Source organism: Octopus bimaculoides, chromosome 16 (genome assembly GCF_001194135.2).
Source record: "Octopus bimaculoides isolate UCB-OBI-ISO-001 chromosome 16, ASM119413v2, whole genome shotgun sequence".
NCBI lineage: Eukaryota > Metazoa > Mollusca > Cephalopoda > Octopoda > Octopodidae > Octopus > Octopus bimaculoides.
The window spans coordinates 38644666-38671509 of record NC_068996.1 but is presented as its reverse complement, the minus strand read 5'-3'; the positions used below and the strand labels follow the sequence as shown (position 1 = coordinate 38671509).

General features: G+C 32.3%; 1 protein-coding gene across 1 annotated transcript in view; it reads right to left on the bottom strand.

The window, feature by feature from the left end:
• Positions 1-5204: 5204 nt before the first annotated feature.
• Positions 5205-26844, bottom strand: part of LOC106883594 (E3 ubiquitin-protein ligase HECTD1) — a 78851-nt gene continuing 57211 nt past the window's right edge. The window contains exons 30-46 of the mRNA XM_014934671.2: positions 22169-22394; positions 21102-21398; positions 20299-20582; positions 19240-19396; positions 17977-18065; positions 17598-17728; positions 17199-17250; positions 15870-16050; positions 15160-15239; positions 14594-14721; positions 14202-14400; positions 13824-13961; positions 13043-13635; positions 12428-12506; positions 10711-10804; positions 9153-9300; positions 5205-9024 (exon numbers count right to left, since the gene is read on the bottom strand). Coding sequence (XP_014790157.1) covers positions 8742-9024; positions 9153-9300; positions 10711-10804; positions 12428-12506; positions 13043-13635; positions 13824-13961; positions 14202-14400; positions 14594-14721; positions 15160-15239; positions 15870-16050; positions 17199-17250; positions 17598-17728; positions 17977-18065; positions 19240-19396; positions 20299-20582; positions 21102-21398; positions 22169-22394 — 3159 coding nt within the window. The 3' untranslated portion in view covers positions 5205-8741. The remainder of the gene's footprint in view (positions 9025-9152; positions 9301-10710; positions 10805-12427; positions 12507-13042; positions 13636-13823; positions 13962-14201; positions 14401-14593; positions 14722-15159; positions 15240-15869; positions 16051-17198; positions 17251-17597; positions 17729-17976; positions 18066-19239; positions 19397-20298; positions 20583-21101; positions 21399-22168; positions 22395-26844) is intronic.

The window sequence follows — 26844 nt, the reverse complement described above, 5'->3', positions numbered from 1 at the left end:
TATATATATATATATATATATATATATATATATATATATATATATATATATATATATATATATATGTATGTATGTATATATATATATAGAGAGATAGATACATATACTTATGTACATACATACACAGAGAGACAGATAAGAAAAAAAATTCAGTGAACATTTTACGTGAACGATTTCCGCGCTAGAAATAGCAACCAAATCTACTTTAGATCGTATGCTATCGTCATATAATGAGGAAAAGATATTAAGTAATATAGTTGCAATCAGAAGATTTTTGATCATATGATGTGCACATTATAATTTTGTGACTGCGTACACAGCTTATATGCACATAAGCTCCATAGATTTAGCAAGGGCTCATTCGAATATAATTTTCCCTTCATGTATATATTAGGGGATTGGGGGAAGGGGGTCAAAATTTTATATTCTGATTCCATTTGCTTGGTGTTCATTTTGGCGTGAGAAATAAATTGACAAATTTTTTAAAGTATACGACCACCCCTACCCCTCGCATAACCACCACCCCCAATTTTGCGTTTTGAATACTGAAAATTTAAGGAATTGTACACTTATTTTAATGCTATTAACTTTGTATTGGTTAAATATTACCTTTATAACTTTTTATAAATTATATGCACCCCCACCCCAACACAACTGAAAAAAAATTTGATTGGAATCTTTATTTATATAGTTTGTATTAATTTTTTTTATAAAAAAAAACCTATATTAACAAAAGCACTTTCAACATTAAAAAAATGTAAATTCTTAATGACTATCATGATATGCAATTACAAAAACCGCACGAACCTTAAATGAAATAGATGAACAGGGAACACCATAAAATCATCATCATCATCATCGTCGTCGTTTAACGTCCGCTTTCCATGCTAGCATGGGTTGGACAATTTGATTGAGGACTGGTGAAACCAGATGGCTACACCAGGCTCCAATCTGATTTGGCAGAGTTTCTACAGCTGGATGCCCTTCCTAACGCCAACCACTCAGAGAGTGTAGTGGGTGCTTTTACGTGCCACTGGCACAAAGGCCAGTCAGGCAGTACTGGCAACGGCCACGCTCAAAATGGTGTATTTTACGTGCCACCTGCACAGGAGCCAGTTCGGCGGCACTGGCAACGATCTCGCTCGAATGTCTTTACACGTGCCAGGAAGGCGATGCTGGGCGCAGGTGCCATGACGGTTTCGCCTTCGCTTGCCACAATAGGTCTTTGCAAGCCGAGTTTCGTTTCCAATGAAGGAGAATATTTATTATTTAATTTAATGACCATTGTCTTTTCCAGTCAAAGTAAAGTAAACTTTGTCTTGATTTCTGTACATTTTATATGAATTTGTGCCTATTTTCGTGGCCTATTCTGACTTCAGAAGCTTTTGTCACTAACATGATAGCATGCTTGACTCCTTGGCTATGACAGGGAAGAGGTATTGCCGTTTATGGTCCTGAACAAGCTTTAAGACCAACATTTGTAAAGTTCCGTAAAACTGGAGGGGATATTATAACTTCATTTTCCCAGTTAGTCAAAACATAATCCTGTGCTTCAAAATTAATTTTGCTTGGTAGTTTAAAATTTCTGAATTTTTTACTGTACATTAGGAGAAAAGTTCTTGCTTTAATAATTCGCTGAATTGCTACTTCCCTAATTTAGCATAGTCAGTAAAATATTCTCCGGAAGGGCAAAATACGAATTAGTTTTTAACGATTTCTCCATAACTTCTTTATGATCTTGGTTCATATCTTGCTCCTTTGTGTAACTTTAGGTGAGACTTAATCCAGAACCAGCTTAGAGCATAAACTTGCATTATGATTTTAGCAAGATCCATAATATTCTTTTGGGGATTTTTTTCCGAAACGTATAAGAGAAGAATTCGGTTTGCACATGTTAATCACCTCGCAAGATGGATTTCACTAGGTGATCTTACTTCTAACTGCTCAAAAACAAACCCTGTTTCAGTACTGAGACATATTTCATACAGATATTTTTGATCTGAGTTTAAAGTATCAACAATTTCTAATACCAATTCCTTCACTTTAGTTTTTACTGGAGAAAATCTGATTATCTTTAAGTTTGTTACATTTTCTTTAATTTTATTGCCACTTAAGCCTTTTGATGTTCGTGATCTTGTTACTTTTTCATCTATGGATTCAAATGCATGTCGAAATGGAAGTTCATTTATATTTAGCAGACATATCAACCACTGAAGTGGTTTATTTATGTATAATTCAATTATTTAAATTAACCCTCCTAAATGACCAGTGTTTACTGGGGTGCCATCACATAATGCAGCTTTTAAACTTTCTTGACTGTCAAAATCAAAAAAGGAATAATTTTTTCTGCCATGCAACGAGCTGTTTCATTATCTGGCGAAACGTGATCTAAATACTCATCACAGGGCTCTTTCACAATGACATAGTGCTCTGCACTTTCCATCCCTCTTGCTGTTTTAGTTTCATCCTTTCTGCCATCAAAACCGATGCAGTCGAGCTTTGTATTTTCTGTTTTCATTTTTCTGATATTGTTTTTTCCAACTCCTTCTTATCTGGCATATTTGTATCATTTGAAATTCCAATATCTCTCAAAGTTGCATTTATAATGGTGGCAGCAGCTCTGCAACTTACCCGATATCTGTCTGCTGTGATGGCTAGATCCTCGTAAGTAAATCTGTTTTGTTGGTTTTCTCTTAGTCCATTGTCATCACAACTATCTTCGTTAATACCACTTGGGAACTGATAACTAGTTCTTAGCACATCCTTGCCTTCCTGTTTTCAAATCTTTGCGCTCTTTCTGCAGTTCTTTTTCTACCAGAAGTTATTTCACTATCTACAGGTCCTGAGTAAGTCTTTTTTTTTTGTCAAACAAATGATTTCCATTCTACTATTGATAGTGTTATGTTACACCTACAGTCAGATCTTTTTATTTGTTTGTCATAACACATGCAAACTTCATGAGTATTTTTTTCCCAATATCCTCTCTATATATTCATTACAAATAGAAATAGGAAAATAGAAAAAAAAAGTGTGTGTGTATAGGGGGATGATGAAGCAGCAAAAGATGGAACAATGGGCTGCACACCCCAAAACAAATGGCGTACTCAGACATGCCCTGTGGTCATGACCATGATGGTGTTGCCACAGATTATGGCCAGCAACACTTGCTGCAGCAGCCACTCTACCTTGCAGGGCTTATATCTAAGATGGACCACCATTATCCTGATTTTGCAAAGGAAATTGGTGTGGGGTCCAAGAAACTGGCACAAACTGATAGCAGCTGGTCAGTACCCTGTATTTATTTTATTTTTCGAAAATTAGCAAAATAGTCAAAGTCAAGACACATTTAAATCATAAACCACTTTCATGAACTATGAAAAGTGTCTAAACTTGGTTAATGGGACCCTCATCATGTGACTGCTTCTCAGCTGAATAAAAAATTTACCATTTGCTCATCACTGAAAAGTAGATTGGCTACCAAAACTTTCCTGGATAGAATCATCACAAGTGATGAAAAATGGACTTTCTGTTATCTTTTCTACTCTAGGCACAAGGCCCGAAACTTTTGGGGGACGGGGCCAGTTGATTAGATTGATCCCAGTACGCAACTGGTACTCAATTTATTGATCTCGAAAGGATGAAAGGCATAGTCAACCTCAGCGGAAGTTGAACTCAGAACGTAAAGACAGACGAAATACCGCTAAGCATTTCGCCCGGCGTGCTAATGTTTCTGCCAGCTCGCCACCTTAGATGGATTCTCTATAATGAAACAGCTAATGCAGAGAAATATTGTCAATTGAAAGCTTTGCACAAAAATTTGCAAAGAGTGACCATCATTCATGATAGGCCGGTGCTCTTGCAAGATAATGTTAGACAACATATTGCCCAAGTCATTCAGGGAAAGATTATGGCACTAAATATGGAAGTTTTACCTCATTATCCTTACTCTTCTGACCTTGTTCCGTCTTAGCCATCCTCTTTTCAGATCATTGCAACATGGAAAACAATTTATAAAACTGCAAAGAGGTTAAGAATGATATCAAGGGTTTCTTTACTTGAATACCTGAATAGGTCTTCACAAGCACAGTATTGAAGGGTGCTTTTAACAGGCTAGTTACGTGACACTGGCATCAGCCATGACTACAATCTCACTTGGCTTGACGTCACTGCCTCCATGAGACCCAACGCATGAAGTGCTTTTTATGTGCTACTGATGGGTACCAGTGAGGTGGCACTGGCATCAGCCACAACTACAGTTTCACTGGTCTTCACAAGCACAGCATATTGCCCAACAATTGAAGGGTGCTTTTAACAGGCCAGTTATGCAACACTGGCATCAGCTACAACTATGATCTTACTTGGCTTGACGTCACTGGCTCCATGAGGCCCAATGCACTTAGTGCTTTTATGTGCCCTCTGGAATTCTCTTCCTCAGACAAGGAAGCATTGATAACACCAATCACCTTGGTCTAGAAGTATCAGCAGGTCATGGGGGTGCTTCACATTTCTCTAGGTCCAATACATAAAATAAATACCCCACCCCCCTCAGTACAGGATTGATTTCAACACTTTCAGGATTGATGTTTCCATGTATGTTGTTTGATAGTGAAAGTAATATTGTCTAGGCAAGTAAGCTTACCATAACATTGTAAAAATTAAGATTATTGCATTTGACATATCAGATTACTTTTCTCTTACTATGTTAAGATACTGGATGTGTAATCAAACTGTGACAACACTGCTGGCTACCATCTCATGAGGTAAATATTTATTTTCAATGTTTTGAAATCACTGAGTGATAAATGATAATGTAGTTCCACTGAGGTAATCCTATAGTATTTCAAATTTTAAGGCTGATGAAAATATGCTTAGCAATAAATTCACAACTCTTAAGGATTACAATATTCAATTGTTTTATAAGCCATTCAAACCAGCGACTGTAGACCAGTTTAGATAATATAATATAAACACAACCAAATTAAAAATATATACTTGTTCTATACCAAACAAAAAAATTGATGTTTCTATCATTAAATAATTGTGAACTGTAGAGTAAAAGCAAATTTCTAGGGAGCCAGAAATGATCCAATTTTACTTCATGTTTGTAGGTAGTCATCTCATGTTACTAATGCCAGAGAGATCAACATTACAGTTTATCTAACAATTCTAGTAAAAATGATATATAAATAAAACGAAAACAAGCATATCTTAAAATCATATATTTTATTTCTTTATTTTTTTGTACATTTTTTAAAATATTTCTTGAAAATCTTTAATTTTTTTTGTTTTCCAAGTCTTTATATTAGCAAGCACTCACCATTTGGTGCATGCAACTGAACAGAACATTTTTGCAAATAAATCACAGTAAAATAAAACTAACGCTGCCAAAAATCCTCAGCAAAATTATTATTTATCCTATCACAATAGGTTTAGTACCGCAAAGACAACAGTGTCATTCCATCATGTTTATCGCTGTGCTACAAAGTTGAAAAGGATTACATATGAATTACAAAATGAACTGAAGGAACTTTACTATTCTTTGACCAAAGCACAGAAGGGATAACAGTCATACTGCAATGCAAAAAAGAGCAACAGTTTACATACTCTAATCCCTCTAAGAAATTCACTCACAATTATATAAAAAAAAACTTTTTTTTTTAATTCACAAAATTTTTAAAGAGGCAATGCATTATCTAAGTTCATAATCCATTTAATCAGAAAAACAAGAGTAAGTGTTTTTGCAAACATTCACACATGCATACAGACACAATATTTCACACTGTAGACATTCAATGGCACACCTAAATTTAGGTACAAAAAATTTAATAAGCAACTTTTCTTTCTTCATCTCTATATCCTGCCCAAATTTAAAGTAGTTAATATCTCTAGATATAGTATTCATGTGCGTGAATATATATTAGATGGCAGAGTCTGGAAGAATGGGTAGAGTGAATAAAATAGCTTGTTATTTGGTTGCATTCCTTGACCCCATCCAGGTCAACTGACTTTCATCTTTCCTAAGTTGATTAAATACAAATCAAGTACATTGGCTGATGTAATTAACTATATCTTTAAAGCTGGTAATCCAGCTTGGCCACTGTTCAATGACAAACTATAAATATATCCATTATAAAGATTATAAAAGTCAAATGGTTTTTAAGATAATATTGGAAAAGCATACTAAAACTGAAAACTTCTGATAAATTTTTTTTTTAAATACATATTTTCAATAACAGTTTATATTTGAAGTATTAGGCCATTATTGCTATGATTAAAAAAGCATTATAGGTTATACAGTGTAAAAGATTTACAAGATGCTGTTTAATATATGTATCAAGTAAGGTGGCAAGCTGGCAAAAATCATTGCAAAATGCTTGGCAGCATTTCTACTGACTTCACATTCTGAGTTCAAAATGCCACAGTGGTTGATTTTTGCCTTTTTTTCATCCTTTCAGCGGTGGAGGTGGGATGTCAATATAACCAACTTACCCCTACCCCAAAATTGCTGGCCATGTGCCAAAATTTGAAACCAATATATGTATCAAGTAACCAATGAAATTTTATTTAATAAAAAGCAAACAGTTCATAGTAATCTTATGATTTAATTGACTTACAAAGACATCTATCACCATTATACTAACCAATCTGTTGAAATAGAGATACACACAGATGACTAAATAGAATTGAAAAATTAAGTCAAGAGGTTGCAAGAAGTTACAGACAAATTATTCATTACTCGTTTATTCTATGATAATTTAGAAAACAGGCATTTACTGATAACGGCATGTAGATTGTCCATTCTTTGCCATTCAATTTGAATAAAAAAGAAAAACTTGGCACATTTTACTAATTTTCCCTTCCATAAATGTGTATTAAAGAGAAAAACCTGGATATAAGATAATATAATAAAGCCTCAAATTATTCTAAACCTGAAAAGTAAAAAAAAAAAGTTTCACCCAGTATTTTGGTTTTTATTGTACTTAAATTATGTAAATTCTCTAAAGAAATTAGACTACTTTATTTATAACATTCCAAGCGTTTCATCTTACTTGTCTGAAGGAAAAACTTGTTTTAACCCTTTAGCATTTAAACCAGTCATATCTGGCCCAACTATTCTATCTTTTTTATGCTCAAACTGGTCAGATCTGACCTGTCACACTGACCCTACAATGTAATTCTAAAAATAACCAATCACATCATGAAATCTTGAAGATACAAGATTAATGCATGAATAACTCAAAACAACAAACAAATAAGCATTACATTCGGCAGAGAAATATGAATGCTGAAGGGTTAAACAGAAAATGTATTTTATATCACATTTATATCACAAGGAAAGAAGATGAAAATAGTCAACACTGTAATACAAAATCCTTTTAGTTTCAAGGTTGAAATGGGACAAGGGACCTTTCTAATATGGCAGCTTTGGTCAAAGTCCTTCAATAACATTCATATTACTTCACTGTGAGACATGAGCACAGCTCTCAAAAAGGTTTCCATCATGCAGAAATAATTTTGGATCAAGTAAATGGACAAAAATTGGAGTTGTTAATATATACATATATACATATATATATATATGTATATGTATATATATATATATATATTTCAAAAGGCATCATGGCATGAATAAAAAGGCAGCATTTATTATACAGAACAAGTGAGGGATGATGGTGAGATCTAAAAGATTAAACTTGTTTGAAAGCAGATATCATTTAAAAGATGCAGATTAAAGACGACAACTACACCAATATTTGAATGCTGGTATTGAGCAAGCAATTTTACATTAACTTGATAGAACAGGAAAAATTCATGACCTTTCATTACAAAAAGAAAATGAAGTTTAAAAATAATAATTTTATCAATAACAATTTAGCTTTATGAACTGACTAAAAATTAACTTAATGTGTTTCAAAGAAGGCAATCAAGAATTGATGATACTAAAGTAGCTTTTCATCTCAAAATATATAAACTTATGTGGAAATTTTAAGATGTATTTTGTTTAAATGCTACAATGATCAATATTTCTTACAATAACAAGATTAACTTTTTATTATTTAAAAATATACAAGATTAAAATTATTTTCCTAAATTTGAATAATAAAAAAATGCCAATATCAAGCAAAACTTCCCAGAGTTGCACCCCAAATTTCTTTGGTTACTATATTAAATTATTGAGAATAAATAAGAATGTGAGAAATTAACCGTTTACGAACAAATTCAAAATTGATATATGAAAGTTTATCTTCTCTTTTATTGCAAAGTCCATAAAATTGTATTAATGTCTTAATGCATCCAATACTAAAAAAAAAAAAAAGAAAAGGAAAATATAACTCTGGACTCATTACCAAACTAACCTGAAATTGAGAAATTCGACTTTATTATAACTTGTTTTACATTTAAAAATGCTATTTCAGTATAAAGGAATCAATTGAAATTTTGGAAAGTTGATCACAAAATAGACTGGAAAAAAAAAATGGGATAAATAAATAAATAAATAAAATGTTTTCACAGATTTTTTTCTTTTTCTTTCTTTTTTTTTTTTTTACTTTCTTGAACAACTTACTAGAAAAATTCTCTCCTGTATGAAAGATCCAAATTTGCTTAATCCTAAATCAAATCTGCCAAATCTCAGCAACGGGCCAGACAGTTGTCCCTTTTATTTGGTACAGTTTTTAAATAAACCAGTATTTACTGGCACAGTTTAGACACTGGTAATAGGGCCCTTTTAAAGTTCTTGTTCAGTTCAAGTGGAACCCCTTTTCTCTTGTTGCTATCAGCAAACGTTCCTTTAATATTTCTTCTGTAGAATACTCTGGTAATTTCAAATAATGGACACACGTATTCACAGATGGATAACTATTATCATTTCCATCTACTTTACGAACAACAGTCAACCTTGGATGCAGGTTAGCCAAGCCACCAGGTGGCAAAGAAGAACAACCGGTAGTGAACTGCAGGAATGATTTTCTTTCATCAGACGTCAGCATTAATAAGACATTAATAAATCTTTGGAATCCAGGGCTACAAAAAAGAAAAAGAAAAAAGATTCGCTATTGGAAGTAATTGTATTTAAAACATGCAATAGTTTAAATTAAAATGTAAAAAAATTGGAAAAGCAAAAAATTAAAAATATGAAAAAAATAACTGACCTATCTTTTGTATAGCCTAGTTTTGGCTCTGTGTAATTTAGAATATCTTCTTTTGTCCATGTTGGTGCTTGGTCACCACAAAGTAAGGATGACAACTCCATAGGGTTGAATAATAATTTTTCCATAGAGAAAACCAGATCAAATCCATCTAAAATAGAATAGTTGTTAGGTTTAAAAAAACGTGTGGATTAAATAACTGCAGAGCACCAACTAGCTCCAACAAAATAACCTATGACAAAGATATTTGATCAAACATTTGGAAGCCAATTCTTACATGTACTCATTATGCTACACTCATCCAGACCACATCAATATAGTACCAGATCAGACAAATGATGTTGCAACAATAGAACTGTTTTATGTAGATAAAATGGGAGAGTAATTTTTTTTTATGGATATCTAGTACCACAGTCCCCTAGATGTTCTTCCCCTGTTATAAAGATAGGATGTGTTTTGAAGGAAACCTTGCATCTATTTCTAGCAGGTTGAGAGCCAATCTTCTATCTTGGTTCAGGAGATGGACCAACTGTACCAGACTAATCATAAATTATGCCATTTATATGCTTAGATAAACAACAGGTGTGCTATCTAATTCAGGTTTGTCCATGTGTAGCAGCCCTGATGCATATCGTAATGGAATAAAAAAAACTAGGACACTAATCAACACCAATTCTATTAAAAAGTTATTTTTGTTTGCGGTATAGATTTTGCTGTAGTTATGAAGTTTGCTTCAACTGGGTTCATTCTCTTTGTTATATATATATATTAAATGAAACGAGACGACAAAACCAAGGCTGTGTGGAATTATGAAGTTTGTTTCAATTGGGTTCATTCTCTGTTATATATATATATATATGTGTGCGTGTATATGTGTGTGTGCGTGTGTGTGTATATATATCTATGTATGTATTAAATAAAACGAGACAACAAAACCAAACGCTATGTGGAATTTATAGGACATTTAAAAATAGTAGAGTTCAATATAACGCTTTATATTGAACTCTATTTCCCTCTAGTTAACTCTCTCATATTGTCTCTGATGAAGGGATATCCCTAATATCCCAGATACAGCTGCAAAACTACCTTTCTCTTTATAAATGTCCTATAAATTCCACACAGCCTTGGTTTTGTTGTCTCATTTTATTTAACATATACATGCCCACATAAGACATGCATTAGATTCCTCACTTGTATTATTATTGAACTGAGGGTGTAACTATGGTCCTCTCGTAGCACTTACATAGCCTTACCTGCCACCTCGGGTCTTCTAGATACCAATGCCTCTCATATATATTTTTATAAGACTGAAGGTTGACCAATGCCTTGCATATGAAACTGATAGATGGAAATTGGACAGAAACTTCTGTGTTTTGTCATTTATTATATCTACTGTTAAAACATGTCTAGATGCTGAGCAGTTCATGATTTAAAAGGTAAGGGAAACAAATAAGTGCTAGCAACAGTCCACAGAAGTCTTGCCTAATCCATGTTAGTATGGTGTAAAAAAAAGAAAAAAAAGAACAAAAAAAAGAACAAAAACTAGAATATGTCAAATTACTTTTAAAGGCTTCCATCTGTCGCTGAATTCCTGTGTTGAAACAAAAATCAGTTACAAGGGTCACATATTCTTCGACATTGTCTAATGTGACTTCCTGAAAAATAAAAAAGGAAAAAAAAATTTAAACTTAAAAAGAGGCTCCAGATAATAAATAAGCTCATGGTAAGCAGATCAATATCTAGCTTTGATCCCAACTGTTGATGAATGATGTCAATCGTGCTACTTTAGTAAAGAAAAATAATTCAACTACAAAAATTCCAGTCTTTTAAATTTAGAATGAAAAACAATAAGGATTTAAAATAAAATAAGACATTGAATGGAAAGTAAACTCTGAATTTAGTTTAGTTACATATGTTACAAGTTCAAATTCAAGATCAATAAAATTGGCATTTAGTACCAATGAAACATTAAAAATATAGCAGTCAGTAATTCTTAGGTATTTGAACTAAATTATGAATTAGCTTCTAATATTTTAAAATAAATTATATTAACAGAGTAGTATTGTTTTCATGAAGCTTTGTATATGTATGTTTTAAATATTTCTTTTTATAAAGCTAAAACAATGTAAGTTATACATAAAAAGAAATTAATCCTGATATTTCAATATTTCAGGGTTAGGACTCCTTCTGGAAATCTAGAGAAAAGGTATTGGCGCAGGTGTGGTAAAAAGCTTGCTTCTCAACCACATGGTTCCAGGTTCAGTCCCACTGTGTGGCACCTTGGGCAAATGTCTACTACTATAGCCTTGGGTCAACCAAAGCCTTGTGAGTGGATTTGGTAGACGGAAACTGAAAGAAGCCCATTGTATAAGTTTGTTTGTCCCCCCCACCATCACTTGACAACTGATGTTGGTATGTTTATGTCCCTGTAATTTAGTTCTGCAAAAGAGATTGATAGAATAAGTACCAGGCTTACAAAGAATAAGTCCTGGGTTGATTTGTTTGAGTAAAGGCAGTGCTCCAGCATGGCTGCAGTCAAATGATTGAAACAAGTAAAAGAATAGCTGGGAGACATCAGCTATCAACACCTTTTCTCCACAGACAATCCTGAAATATTGAAATACCAGGTAAGAGCACCATTGACCTGTATTCTTTTATTTGATTCAGTCATTTGACTGCAGCCATGCTGGAGCACCGCCTTTAAGGGTATTTTAGTCAAAGAAATCGACCACAAGACTAAGTAAGCCTAGTATTTATTCTATCAGGCTCCTTTGCCAAACTGATAAGTTATGGGGATGTAAATACACCAACATCGGTTATCAAGTGATGCTGGAGGGACAAGCACAGACACAAATATACACATATGTATATGACTGGCTTCTTTCAGTTTCTGCCTACCAAATCCACTCTTAAGTCTTTGGTTGGCCCAGGGCTATAGTAGAAGATACTTGCCCAAGGTATCAAGCAGTGGAACTGAACCCAGAACCATGAAATTGGGAAGCAAGCTTATTACCACATACCATGCTGGTGCCTATGCATATTAATTATTTTTTCATAACTTGGATTGTTTAGGCTTTAAAAAAAGAAGTATTCAAAAACATTTATAAATTATATTAGACATTTTAAGCATCAGTTTATGCCAGAAGAGAAATAAGCCTGTTTATGGAATATTAATTATGTTTTTAATCAATCGTTGGGCAATGAATGGTTTGAGCCCACTCATTGAGCCTGTTTCTCCTTTCAGTCTTAAATTGGTGCTTATACAGTTTACAACCGACCTGTTCATCTCCTCCAGGGCGGAGATTAATTGAGGTATAGCCATAAACTCTGGATGAAGGATTGAATTGGAACGTCAAGCTGGCAAAAAAAAAAAAAAAAAAAAAAAAGTTAGAGAGGAAGAAAAAGAGCAAACATCAAATCAAATGTTTTAGAATAGTGGTAGAAATACTGGCCTTTATACTGCATTTTTAGTAGCTATGTCTTGATATAAGTTTGTCAACAAATCTTAATTCTTATTTTATTACTATTGTTATCAATGTAGCAATCATCAAAGAAAACGGCATTTAGGCTTCTAATTATCTAATTTCAACACGCTAATTCATTAATATGATGTACCAGTATATAACTTGAAAGATCCAAATGAAATGAAATGCAGCTGTCTAATGAAAAAGTATTTACCACCATTTTTAATTAGGCTTTTTTTTTTAAGGAAAAACTTAGCCAACATTAATTCAACAACAACCCTTGCTACTATAGGCACAAGGCCTGAAATTTTGGGGTGGGATCTAGTGGATTACATTGATTCCAGTGCTCAACTTTATTTGATTGACAACATGAGTGAAAGGCAAAATTCAACCTTGACAAATAATAATAATAATAGTGATAATAATTACCCAAGATCTTCTAGGCGAACACCATTTTCTGAATCTGGAGAAGGGGGAGGAATTCTGAGGTCTTGCATGAGTAAATTTTTCTGGCCTTTTGATATTGGTTTCTTTAATATATTTTGTTTGCGGGTACTCAATTCTTTCAGTTGGCTGAGAAAATATGCACGGTGGGGATCAACAAGGGCAAAATCTTCTTCTTTTAAAATACCAGCATACCAAGGTGGCCCAGTATTTTGATATGTTTTAGGTGGATCAAGAATAAGTTCTTTATCAACATATTCACTACTTGAAATTAGATCTTCATTTGTCCAAAATGATTCACAAGGGCTACTATTACGCTGTGAAGGCATGTATGAACAGTGTTTACTGGTCTGTCTAACTGATCCACCATAACACATCATTTTTAAAAATGGCTTAGACAATGGTAAATCAATTAGCCGATTATCTTGAATACATTTTGCAAGGAGTGTTCCAAGAAAATAGAACAGAGATTCTATTCTCTCTAAATCTGAACTGTCTTGTGGAATTGGTGCAGGAAAAAGTCCACCAGCACGCTGTACATAATATCCAGGAGCTTTCACACCATGACCAATATCAACCTAAAAAAATATTAATAAAAGAAGTAAATATTTACATAGTCTTTAGATTTGAAAAGTTGAATATTTGAAAGTAATGAATATTAAAAAGCATAACACATTAGCATTTTTCTGAATTTTCTTTTTTTTCTTTCTAAGTGTAAAAGATTTTGTTTTTAATCATATATTAACTAGAAAAATAATTTATTCACCTCACGTTCAGTAGTGTCAACAATATCATCATCACACAACCAAAGCCCAAGAGATTTTCTTTGCAATTCTGCAGCAATAAGAGCATAGAATTCAAGTGTAGGTCCAAGTCCTGTGCCTTCCTCCCCAATGAATTCAATCTGCAAAAGTGCAAGCATTGTATAAAGATAATGCATATAAAAACAACCAATAAGAGATGCAACTAAGTTGGTAAGGTAATCAGCCTACAAGAAAATTTTGACAGTTCATATTCTATGACTAGCACTGTGTAACCAATATCTCAATAGCTCACTACAATAGTTTAAAGAAGTGATGTTAGTTTTCATTCAATGCAAATAATAAACTGAGATTAGAAAAAAAATCCAAAACTAATAACTTACTTCTAAAATGGATTTTCTGCGAGCATGGAAACGCATAACCTGAAGGGCCCATTCTAGTAACTGGTCTCCACGAGGAACCTTGACTCTCTCATGCTTTAGTCGACCTATTCGGTATTCATGTGTATCATCCCTTCTTGGTGTTGGCCCTCTATTTCTTTCAAGAACAGCATCTCTCTTATTTTGTAACCATACAATAGCTCTGTAGTACATAAAATGAAAATTCAGAAATTTGATGCACAGAATGAAATAAACATAGCTCATAGCAGAAAAAAAAAAGTGGGGAAGTGTAATAGAAGTTTACATAACATTGTTGGTGGATAACACCTACAAGAACTTTTATTAATGTTATTTTCATAACCCCAGAGTTTTCATATTCTTGCAGTAATTCTTACCTTGACGTTCCAAAAGCTGTGCAGCTGAAATACAGTTGCTTGGTTTCAAATGGGAAGAGCATGGGGCACCATTTTGTTAGCTGTTCGCACCAATCAGGTAATGCATTGCTAGCTAACACTAGTGGGTCCTTAGAGAAGAAAAAAAAAGAGATATCAAATATTAGATAATATTAAGCAATTCTCACCTGTATTAAAACTTTTATAAATATTTTCATAAGATAAATATTGTCTTTAATATATATTTAAATGTTTACTGCTTAAAGCTAATTCAAAGAGTTTTCTGCAGTAATTGTAAAAGATTACTATTGCATAATAATTCCGATTTATTACAGGATTTAATGTGCAAAAAAAAAAAAAAAAAAACTTCTTCCTTATCAAGATGTAAACAAAACTAAGCAAGACTATTAGAATGAAGTAAAGAGCAAATGCTATATTTTAAAACAAATATAGTGACAGTTATATTAAACTCAAATAATTATCAACCATATTAATACAAAATACATGTATTTTGAGAATAGAAATCAGCATAAAAGGAAAAACAAATTTAAAATATAATAGAAACTTACCTGTATTTGTTGTCCCACTTTATTAGTGAGCTTCTTAGAAATAAAGTCTTCTGGATGGACGTCAACCTTAGAAATATGGTCTGGAAAAAAAAAATTCATTATATAATTAGCATTCTTGTTTTAAGTTCAACTAACAGTTATAATTGTATTCTTCAAGAAGTTAATGAGGAAAAACAATAATATCAAATCAATCTTATTGTTTAAGGTTCCATAATGGCAATGACTAATTGCAAGTCAAAGTATTATTAATATAATATATGGTATGATTAATTATAAACAGGATAAATTTTAGCCATTTCTCTGCTGGCTGAATAAACGACGAACAACCTTAATCGATTTTCGAACCTTATTGGGTTCTTATCAAAGACATCCACCTCATTTTTACAGTCTCTAGAGAAGCAAGCAGCCAAACTATTTAAGTACTCAACAAATACAACAGTTACTCTATGTATGAGTATTTGCATACCGAAAGTGTTTAACACTATAAATACCAGCGGCCTGTCAACAAGGATCTTAGTTCACACAGCATCAAGGTATGATATAATATACATGTAACATATGGTATAATTATAAACTGATTTTTACTATTAAGTCCGAGCTGGTGCAGATATCAAGCTTAATTTTTAAATTTTTTGTTATTTTGTAAATAAACTTGCAATAATTATAATTAGTTCTTAAAATTATATTGGAGTTTAAGAAAATAAAATTACCTGTGATATTACAATTTGATGTCCCATCAATAAATATTGCATGGCACAATTGTAATAACCTAAGAACATGATCCACAGTACATGCAGTTGGATCATTATTAGACGGAGATTCCCATTCGCTGAGAAGTCGTGTTGACATTGGGAAATTTTCATTCAATGATGTTATACTGGATTGGCAATCCTAAAAAGAAATATTAAAAATACACCTAATGTTTTATTTATTTACAGTAATAAATCATCATCATCATCGTTTAACGTCCGCTTCTGATGCTAGCATGGGCTGGATGATTTGACTGAGGACTGGCGAACCAGATGGCTGCACCAAGCTCCAATCCGATCTGGCAGAGTTTCTACAGCTGGATGCCCTTCCTAATGCCAACCACTCTGAGAGTGTAGTGGGTGCTCCTATGTGCCACTGGCACGAGGGCCAGTCTGGCAGCACTGGCAACAGCCACGCTCAAATGGTGCCTTTCATACTCCACTCACACAGGAGCCAGTCCAGCGGCACCGGCAACGACCTAGCTCAAATGCTTTGTCCACGTGCCAGTAAGGCGACACTGGTAATGATCACGCTCAAATGGTGCTCCTCACGTGCTACCGGCACAGAAGCCAGACAGCCGCTCTGGCAATCATCGTTTAGCATCCATTGTCCATGCTGGCTGGATGCCCTCCCTAACTCCAACCATTCCAAGAGTATAATTGGTGCGTTTTACATGCCACTGGCATGGGTGCCAGTTACATGAACCACCATTGGCCATGACTGATTTCACTTGGCTTGACAGGTTTTCTCAAGCACAGCATATTGCCAAAGGTCTCGGTCACTTATTGCCTCCATGAGGCCCAATATTTGAAGGGTGCTTTATATGTACCAGTTACATGACACTGGCATCAGCCATATATACCCATGCATGCATAGATGGATGTTAAATGATGATGATATATATATATTTATAAGAAATGGTACAAGTGTTCACAAAACAGTTTGGAGTATAGGGAATAAATGCATAAAACTTAGCATTTTGGATACAGTAAAATACATTAATGTTTAATGGAGGCATTAAAATTAAGTTGGAAGAACATTGTCAACTTCCAAGAAAGACTGGTTCCTAATGTGATGAGGAAATTGACTGTGGCTATTCTATATTGGAAAGATGATGTCTGCATCGAATTAGTGGTGGAGAGCATTATGATAGATATTTTGGGATGTTTTTATAAAGAAAATGAAATAAGTTTGCAAACTCAGAAAATGCTCATGAAAGCAATGGTAGCTTAAATTATTAAATTCAAACCAATTTGAATTTAATTGCAAAAGTTAAAAAAGCAACTTACAGTTGATAAATCTGATTTGGATTCACCTTCTTTCAATTCTCTGTATGTTATTCTGGAAAAAGTAAATGCATTTATCATTTCTATAAACAGCTATAATCTTGACTATCTAAGTAATTGAGTAAGTATTCTATACGAACTGATTATTTTCAAATATTCTAGCAGCAAGATATATTTTAAAAATATCAAGTGTCCAAGGATGTCTTTAATACCAATATAAATGAATAGCTACCAATAAATATTACAGTGTCTTTGATATTAAAAAAATAAAAGACAAGGACTGTAGTTTTAAGGACTGAAAACTTCAACACTGATCAATATTTTGTTATATTTTTTACAAGTGAAAAATTAAGATAAGAAAATTTTTAAAAATCTTGATAAAACAAAATTCTGTAATCATACATGTAAGTTGGTTCCCATATTCTTTTCAATCTTTCACTTCGTCCATTACTTCCACCTTGCACTCGCAATTGCTGGACATATTTAAAGATGCATGCATTTTCTTCACCCATATAAATTTCTATCTCATCCATCTATATATATATATATAAAAAAGAAAAAAAAAAAAAAAAAAAAAAAATCATCAAAAACTATTTAGACCAAGTTTGAAAAAAATATTTTTGAATTGAGGTTTCTTCTAAAATTTATTTTCATGCTGACCGTCAGTTGGAATTATTACCATTTTCTAAGTATTATGCATATATGCATTTGAAGGCATTTTTCATAAGGATAGAAAAACATCAAAAGAATTATGAAAAATGTATTAAGAAAAGTTGCGTACCCCTGTAGTGGCTGGTGCTTTTAGAAAGAGAGCAAGACGTGGCTGAGGGACTTGATTGCTTAATTCAAGTATTGAGCTATCTTCAGAACCTAATTAAAAATAATGAATATCAATCACAAGCAGCATTTTTGATTGGTCATAAGACATCACAAGAAATTTTCATGGCACGTAAATATATAAATCAATAGAAAATATAATTTTGTAAGGAAGTGTACAAACATAAGATACCTCATGTCAGCACGTTTTTTTTTTTCTTTTCTGGCAAGAGGTTTCTAGTTATCAAGGTATTATAAATTTTTTTCTATCACAAGTCACCTCATAGTTAGAGAATAAGGGTAAATTAATTGTTATATTTAATTCAATTTACTGTACAAAACAAGGTGGCAAGCAGGTAGACTAATTAGCATGCTGGGCAAAAATGCTGAACAGCATTTTGTCCAAATTCTGCCACGGCTAACCTTGCCTTTTCTCTCCTTTCAGGGTCAGTACCAGTTGAACACTGAGGTTTGATGTAATTGACTTACCCACTCCCACCGAAATTGCTGGCCATGAGCCAAAATTTAAAATCAATATACTGTATGAAACAATTCCATAAATATTAATTTCAAGTTTTGGTACAAAGTCAGCAGTTTGTCTTCACCCCTCACCTGTTTCCCTTAGGAATGAACCACATCGTTTGTATGAACTTGATGCTCATTAACAACCATCACATGATGTTAAGATATGGGCACACACAAACATACTTATACACACAGAGACAATGAACATTGTTTCCATCTATCAAATCCAATCTGGTTGAACCAAGGCCACAAAATACACTTACCCAAGGTACTGTACAGTGAGACTAAACCAAACACCACACCTGCACCTATACACAGGCGTTATACCTTAGGTATGTGTCTTCTTTTATAGCTCTAGGCCAACAAAAACCTGAAGAGAGGATTTGGTAAATAGAAACTGAAAGAAGCCCAGTGTAGGTTTCCTACATTGCTTGATGATTATAGCTTAGTGATTTGGAAAAATAGACCAAAAGAATAAATACCTAGCATAAAAAAATAAGTACTGGTCAGCTAAACCCTTCAAGGTGCTCCAGCATGACCACAGTCCAATGACTGAAACAAGTAAAAAGATTCACATACATACACACACACACACACATATCAGAAACCATGATATATTTAGAGTTTGTTCTTGTAAAATATTTGCTTGTAAAGTTATTTTCATAATTTTTGATTAGAACAATTTTATTTCAACAGTACATACCAGGTGCAGGTATTTCAAAATCTTGTGTTTGATTTACATTAGTACGACCAGGACGTGGATCAAAGGCTGGTATAAGAGCTGAAAATTGCCGTTTCAAGACAAATTCATCATCCCACATTCTTCGTTTTTCACCTCTACATTCAATATCATCATCTTCCTGTAAAAATAAATAGAATTAAATAAGTAAAAATCAAAATATACTCAGTTGTTTCATAAATTACATTTAGCTCAGAAAGGGATAAAGTATGAGATGACTTATATGAGAAATCTGTTAAGTACAGTAATGCCTTGATATACAAGTTAATTTGCTCCCAGAGGCCACTTGTAAAGCAGTGCAATAACTTCTCAAAGTAGCAATGTCATAAATCATAATTTATTCCCAGAAAAATATTTTCCCCATAAAATTTATAATACTTGTAAATATATGGAAATAAAGCAACAGTAGAATGTAAAGAATGTCAAGAACAGTTATGATAAAAAAAATTATTATAATCATTTTCTGAATCACTTTCACTCAAACTAGACTCATGCACACCTTTACTTGTACATGATCACAGATTCACAAGCACTCATAGACAGACTTGTAGATTTCTTTATTAAAACACAAGTCTAGAGTTGTTTGCTTAAAAGAAACTTTTTTTTGCTTTCTATAAATTTCATGGTAACACACAGAAGCATTTGTTATGGTAGTAGAAACTTTTGTACTTCGTTCAAAATTTGAATATTGTGCTTGAAAAACAAAACTCGTAAACCTGGGGTCTTGAAAAGTGGGTTCTCATAAGGTGAGGTATTACTGTATTTAGTAAATTGAAAAGGAACTGAAAGCTTACAAACTATGTTTTATGATTATAATAGTGTTTTATGCCTCCTGTCTAATAATTGTCAGTATCGTATCAAAATCCTGCTATTTTCAAGTAACTTTTATTTCATTCAATTGGATGAATAGCAGCATATTAATAAAAGCCATTTATTTATTCAACTATATCCCTCACATACAAAACGTGATTGATCTAGGTGGATAGTTAAAAGAATTCAATATGCTTGAAAGTAGCTGCTCACCATCACAACATCATCAAAATCATCATCTTCATTTTCATCATCATTTTCATCACCATCATTTTCTATATCAGGCATCAATTCATCATCAAGATCTGCTAACAAGGCATTTGCTTGGCAGCTTTCCAAAAATTCATTATCACTTTCACTTGAAGTTGACGGTAAACTGCGAGTAAGTGCCTGGCTTAAAGTCATGTTGGTCATTGTTTGAGCTGTTGTCAAAGTGCTAGATGTAGTGGATGGTGTACTAGTTAGGTTAGGAAAGCTTTGAGCACTTAGTAGGTTACCTAAAGCAAAAAAAAAAAAAAAAGGAATAAACAGTATAAATGAAATGTTAGAACTACATTAAAAACACTTGCTATTAGGAGAATTGAATATTAAATATCTTACACTTGATTGTATACAAATCTGAATAGTATCTAACCAGTAAGCCACTACAAGTAGGGATTTCAGTTGTCAGCCAAATGAATTGAGAAAAATTTATATAAAAACTTATAAGAAACGGCAGTAATAAATGCCAAATCAGTAACAAAAAAAAAAGGAAAAAAAAGCACAAATATCAAATAAAAATTTAAATTCCATATTCCTATTTAAAAATAAAGCTCAAATATTTTAAAATCTACTAATGATAACATTTCCTTGAAACAATATAACCCTTATATTTTCTGAGTTATGCCAATCTGCACTTGTAGATTCAAAAGCATTCGCTTTAATATATAACTTTTTATAAATGATTAATGAATTTGATTTTACAACAATTATGAAACCTAAAAATAAACTGAGAAATACAAATAATGGGTACTTACTAGGTGTGTTGGCAAAAGCAGCTAGGCGGACTAAACCACCATTGTTGGCTGTAGAACTAGCCATGTTACTGGTTTCATTTGTAAGATTTCTTCTTACAACAACAGCAAAAGATTCCATAGAGTTAGCACCAGGTTCCAAAGAAGTGGGAAGATTTGGAACACTTACACTCATAGGATTAGTTGGCGAGCTACGAGAATTTTGTGTTTCATGTAACTTCCTGGCCTCAGTTCGAAAGAGTCGCTTTTGCTCTCTCATTGGAACTATGTTGTGGCTTCCATCAATTCCAACTTCTGTACCTTATATAAAATATTTCAAATTAAAAAAAAAATAAAAACATTACTGATGAAGTATCCAAGATTCAACCAACAGCTGATAATCATTTTCAATTTAGAAGTGCATAAGCTTAGAAAACAAAGTCAGGATATGTAATATTTAATGAGAATAGTTTAATGTAATCTATAAAACTGTAAAAAAACATTTTCCCCAAAGAAATCAATTAAACATTTAATTTTTGCTTCATGTAATCTGTAATAGATTTGTGGGTGGAATTCTGCTTTAAGCACACCATTTAAAACCCCTCATAACTTTTTTTTTTTTAATATATATTTTGGAATTTTCAGAAAATTATTTTGAATTCGTATTCTACACACAGGAATTCACATGACTATGAAAAAAAAATTTCTGATTTTTCAATTTTTTTTTTTTACATCAGTTTAACGTATGGACAGTCTGAATCTTTGGCTTAAATCCCAGCAATGGATCATTAAATCTGTTTATGGGGAGAAAGATTGAAAAACATCAACATGTCAGACTAACAAACAAATGAAAAGAATATCAGATGGTCATGAGATAAAAATCTTTTGGGGGAAGGTAGGGGTTGCATAATCATATGAATTCTTGTCTAGAACACAAATTTGCAAAAATTTTATGAAAATTCCCCAAATTTTTTTCCAAAATTATGAGGTGTTCTATGGCGTACTTGAAGCAGAATTCCACCGATTTGTATTAATCCATAAAATGTTGAAGATAAAAGTGAAAAATGCTACAGAAAATTAAAGCAGCTTACCCCTACGTTTTTCAACTTTAGATGTTGCTAACCCAACTACATTATCACCACCACCTGTAGCGCCTTCAAGATAATCTGAAGGACACGGCTCCCAACGAACAACAGGAGTAGATTCTTGTGCATTGTTGCCATTTGCTGAACCTTCTTCACTAGGATCAACTGTAACCATGACAATAGCATCATTGCTTGCCAAATTCACAACACTATCAGCTAACTGTTGCGCAGCCTTTAAAGAAAAGAAAAAAAGCAAAGTATGTACAAACAATTCTGTATGACAAGAGAAATTTGTACATGAGTAAGCACAATAAGTCTCTTTATTAAAATTTAGAATTAAAGTTTAATATTTTATGTGAATCAATCCCCCCCCCCCTTTATATAAACTGAATACTAAAGGTGGAAAAAACATGTCGATTCTTAATTTGAAAAAAAAAAAAAACTGAATTTTCTTTCTCAAATAAAAATTTGCTTGTTGCATTACTGGAGACAAAAAAGTTGCATTAGATTGCCACATTCTTGGTGAAACATTTGTCAATTCTTCAATAATAAGTATGTTATTTTTATTGCCAGAATAGAAAGATAAAAATCAAAATAAGTATCAACCACCTCAAAATTACATTGCTTTAGGTTGCTGCTACCTGCAACATACTTCAAATATATTGATGAACAATGCTTTGCGATCAATGACCAGCTTAATTACAATTTTATCTAAGGACAAGTAGGAAATAGTTATAAAAGTTACAAAACCAAACAGAAATAACATAGACATTTATATCAATACATGCAAAAGTGGTCTCATATTTTAAATGTTTGATATTATTCTAAAATGAAACATTTTGCTAATATTACAATTACAGAATACTTTTATATTATAGGATATCAAACTTTAAAATTTTGAACCATTTAAATGTGATGATAACAGCTATTTTTGTTTTGATTACAAAGCTTCAATGAATAGAACAAAATTATTATATAATATCTGTGCTACCTGTTGCACAAGCAAGCAAGCTTTAATTTTCACTATCTATTATAGTGGTAGTAAATCAAGTTGCTAATAAATCGTAGATAAGTGAAGTAGGATATTCAAGTACATCAGCTTCAATTGTAATTAGTGTTCAAGCTATGACCTTATGGAGGTGTATGGCTTAGTGGTTAGGGTGTTGAACTCATGATCATTAAGATTGTGGTTTCTTGAGCAAGACACTTTATTTCACGTTGCTCCAGTCCATTCAGCTGGTAAAAATGAGTAATTCTGTCAGACTGGCACACTGTCCAGAGAGGAATATATACACCAGAGAAAGCGGTCCCATTCTCCTTATAGAGTAATGTGGACTAACCTATGACCATTTGAATTGTAAGACTCAACCCTCTTGCGACACCTGGGCTGATTGATTGGTCCAAGTGATACAAGCTGAAAGGACTTTGAGGCCAACGCATTGGTCTGATGAAATAAACGTTTTGAAGTGTAATAGCTTATCAGGGATCGTCTGTCAGTTGATATAATATGAAACTATGTCGTATATATAGTTTTACTAATAAAATAGTATTAGGCACTTTATTCTTTGTTTTCTACAAGCACCCATCAATTTCAATCTCAACAGGAAAAAAAAAAAAAGTCTTTTTGGCTACACATACCAAAACACTATTTCAAAAGGGTTAATATGGCCCCAAATTGTATGTAATAAAAATCAACCAAGACAATTTAGCTGCTACATTTAAAACACTGAAAAACTATTAAGACACTTGCACTAACTAGTATTTATAAATGATGAGGAAGAGCAGCTACGGCAAATGATCTTATTCCATTAATTTTCTAGTAAACAGGTTTAACAACAAACCAATGTTCATCAAAAACATCTAATTACAAATTTCAATGCACATAACATATGAAAGTATTGTTTTGCAAAAAGAGCTTGCATAATTGTAAGTAATTTCATTTGAAAAACCCAAGTTATAAAATTAATATTTGTATTCACAAAATTGTTATAAAGATTCTATTTCTGTCTGTTCTAAAAAAAAAAAAAAAAACTTACAGAATGACAAACATGCAAGAATAGGCATTTAACAACTCTGGATGCAAATAAAGGATCATTTGCAAGTTAGCTACAAAAAGTAATAAAAATTTGGTTCATTAGAGGTTTGATTAGAGATTTACTTCATGATAATCAAGATGAAATTAATTTTAAAAAATGGTGCAAGTAAAATGGAAAAACTTATTGGAAATAGAAGATAATTGAAGGGAATTATTAATTTCAAACCTGCATGGGGAAATATATGAATATACATGGTAATAATAAACAATAACATCTTTAGCATGCTTAATGGTGTTAAATCTGTAAATTTCATCTCCCAAAACTGAATTTAGGTTAATTTAATATTTCTTGAACATAATTATTCAAGAAATTTTGCATGAATTAAGTAAGTTCAATTACAGCTGAAAAAATAATCATGAAATATTTAAAAAAAAAAAAGTTTAGTAACGTTTGTTGTGCATGTGAGGAGAAAAAACAACAACAAATAATTACAAGAGGAAAGAGAGAGAGAGAGGAACCAAAATTGTTAATGAGTGAGGTTAAATCTACTTTTAAGTGTTGTAAATGTTAAATATTATAAAGAGTATATAAGAAAAATCTATTTGAAACTAAGCTAGTATGAGTTAACCAGATCTCAAAATCTATTCTTTTTACTAAGTATATTGTTGGCAGTGACATTCACAGTAACTATGTTTTTGGTGTTTTAAATAACATGTAAGATTTTGTGTGTATGTATAGTGTAACCAGATATTAAATGTAATAACAATGGTTAATTAATAGAAAAAAATAGCCGATACTTCTGGAAAGAAAAATAGTTTCTTAGTGTATTAACAAATGACACAATTGCTGCATCAGGATGCACTTTTCAGAAATGATTAGGAAGTCCAGTACATTTTTCTCATTCAAAAGTTAACTTCAGAAATATGTAAAATAACTGATGTTTAATTATTACTAGTCAGTCAAACTGTTATATACTGATAGCTTTCTTTAAATTGAAAACTTAATATTTATGTTTTTAAAATCTGAGAAAATATTTTAAACTGACACTTTATAATATAAAACATTAATTCTCACAAACTTGAGGTAATTCTCCAGCTTAAATCCATTTATATGTACTTACAAATGAATATCAATTCTTAAAAATACATTTTCCCCAAATGCCAAACATTTTATTACACGAATTGTAAAAGTTCAACATAAGTTGTTTACTCTTAAAATTCTACTCAGCAATATGAAATGTATCTTTTTTTGCTGATTCACATCATCTTGGTTGGCATTTATCAGATGACAGAGATCAAGGGGGAGATAAATGACATTTGCTTCATTAATTTTATTCTGAGATAAGAACTTTGGGACAAATTGGCCAACAGTTGGGATTCAACTTGGGACTGGAGCAATAGAATGATTACCTTACAGAATTAATTTTCATCCACCCGTAACCTCTGACCAAATACTACTGGGGCATATAGTCATTATAGACACATTATAATCACGCTATTTAGCTCTCTTTAACTTTATGCCCCAAGCCCAATTAGTCCTCTGCATGAGATAACTTAAAAGTCTGCATAGAGTGCAGCTTTTAAGTTATTTATAAAATCTAATTATTAAGTGGAATATCCAAAAGCCTGAACTAAAAGTGTCTTAATTTTTCACTGAATGTTATTTGTAATATTATGCATAATTTCTTGAATCTTGTACATTGAAAACAAACATTCTTACAGGAAACAAACATTAGGCCAGAAGAAAGTAAAATATTTTAACTGAAAACTCAAAACTAGTTAAACACTTTCAAATGAAAATTATTGAAAATTAAAACCTAAAACACATTTGTCCTGATGAATAAATAGTGTTTGAATTCATAGCTTATTGTGTTACAAAATTCAATTTCTTGTTAAATAAAAGTCTTAGTGCCTGCAATTTTTGAAAAGGAAATGGAATGTGTTATACAAATTATTCATCATAAAATTTGAGTAAATCATCGAGTTTTACAAATATATTTTTATATAAAAGTAAAATTTAATTTTTCATAATTTGTATATACATGCCTAATGACAAAAATTCAAGAGTATTTTCAAATGAATGAAATTGCACAGAAATTTAATCTGTATATACAAACAAGCCCAATGATAAAAATTCAAGAGCATTTTTCCAAATGAATATAATTTCAGAAATTTAATTCATTTCTATAAAATTGCTTGGTTAAAGACCATGTTCAACACAAGATTGAATTTTTTGAACCAAATCTTTCTTAACCCTTTCAATACCAAGGTGGCCGTAGCCAACTGAGAATTTTATTGATGAATAATATCAACCTAATTGAAAACAGCCAAAATAAGCTAGTCGTATTTAAATGAGAATTCCAGTGCTAATCTCAGTAGTACATTTGTGAAGACACATGATTTCATTGTATAAACAATTGAGTTACACTTATTATTTTACAGGATATCTGAGCACTGCAAAGTTTTGGATATTTATTTTTTCAAACTGGATTCTAGTTTCATGTTGTCAAGCAGCAAGTTTAAATTCCAAGTATTTTCAAAAGACAGAAAAATCTAAGTTAATACAGTGTGTACACAAACTATGTATACTATGTGTGTGATTACAAATCGAATATTTCTATTTCCTGAAGTGAAACAATTCTGACAA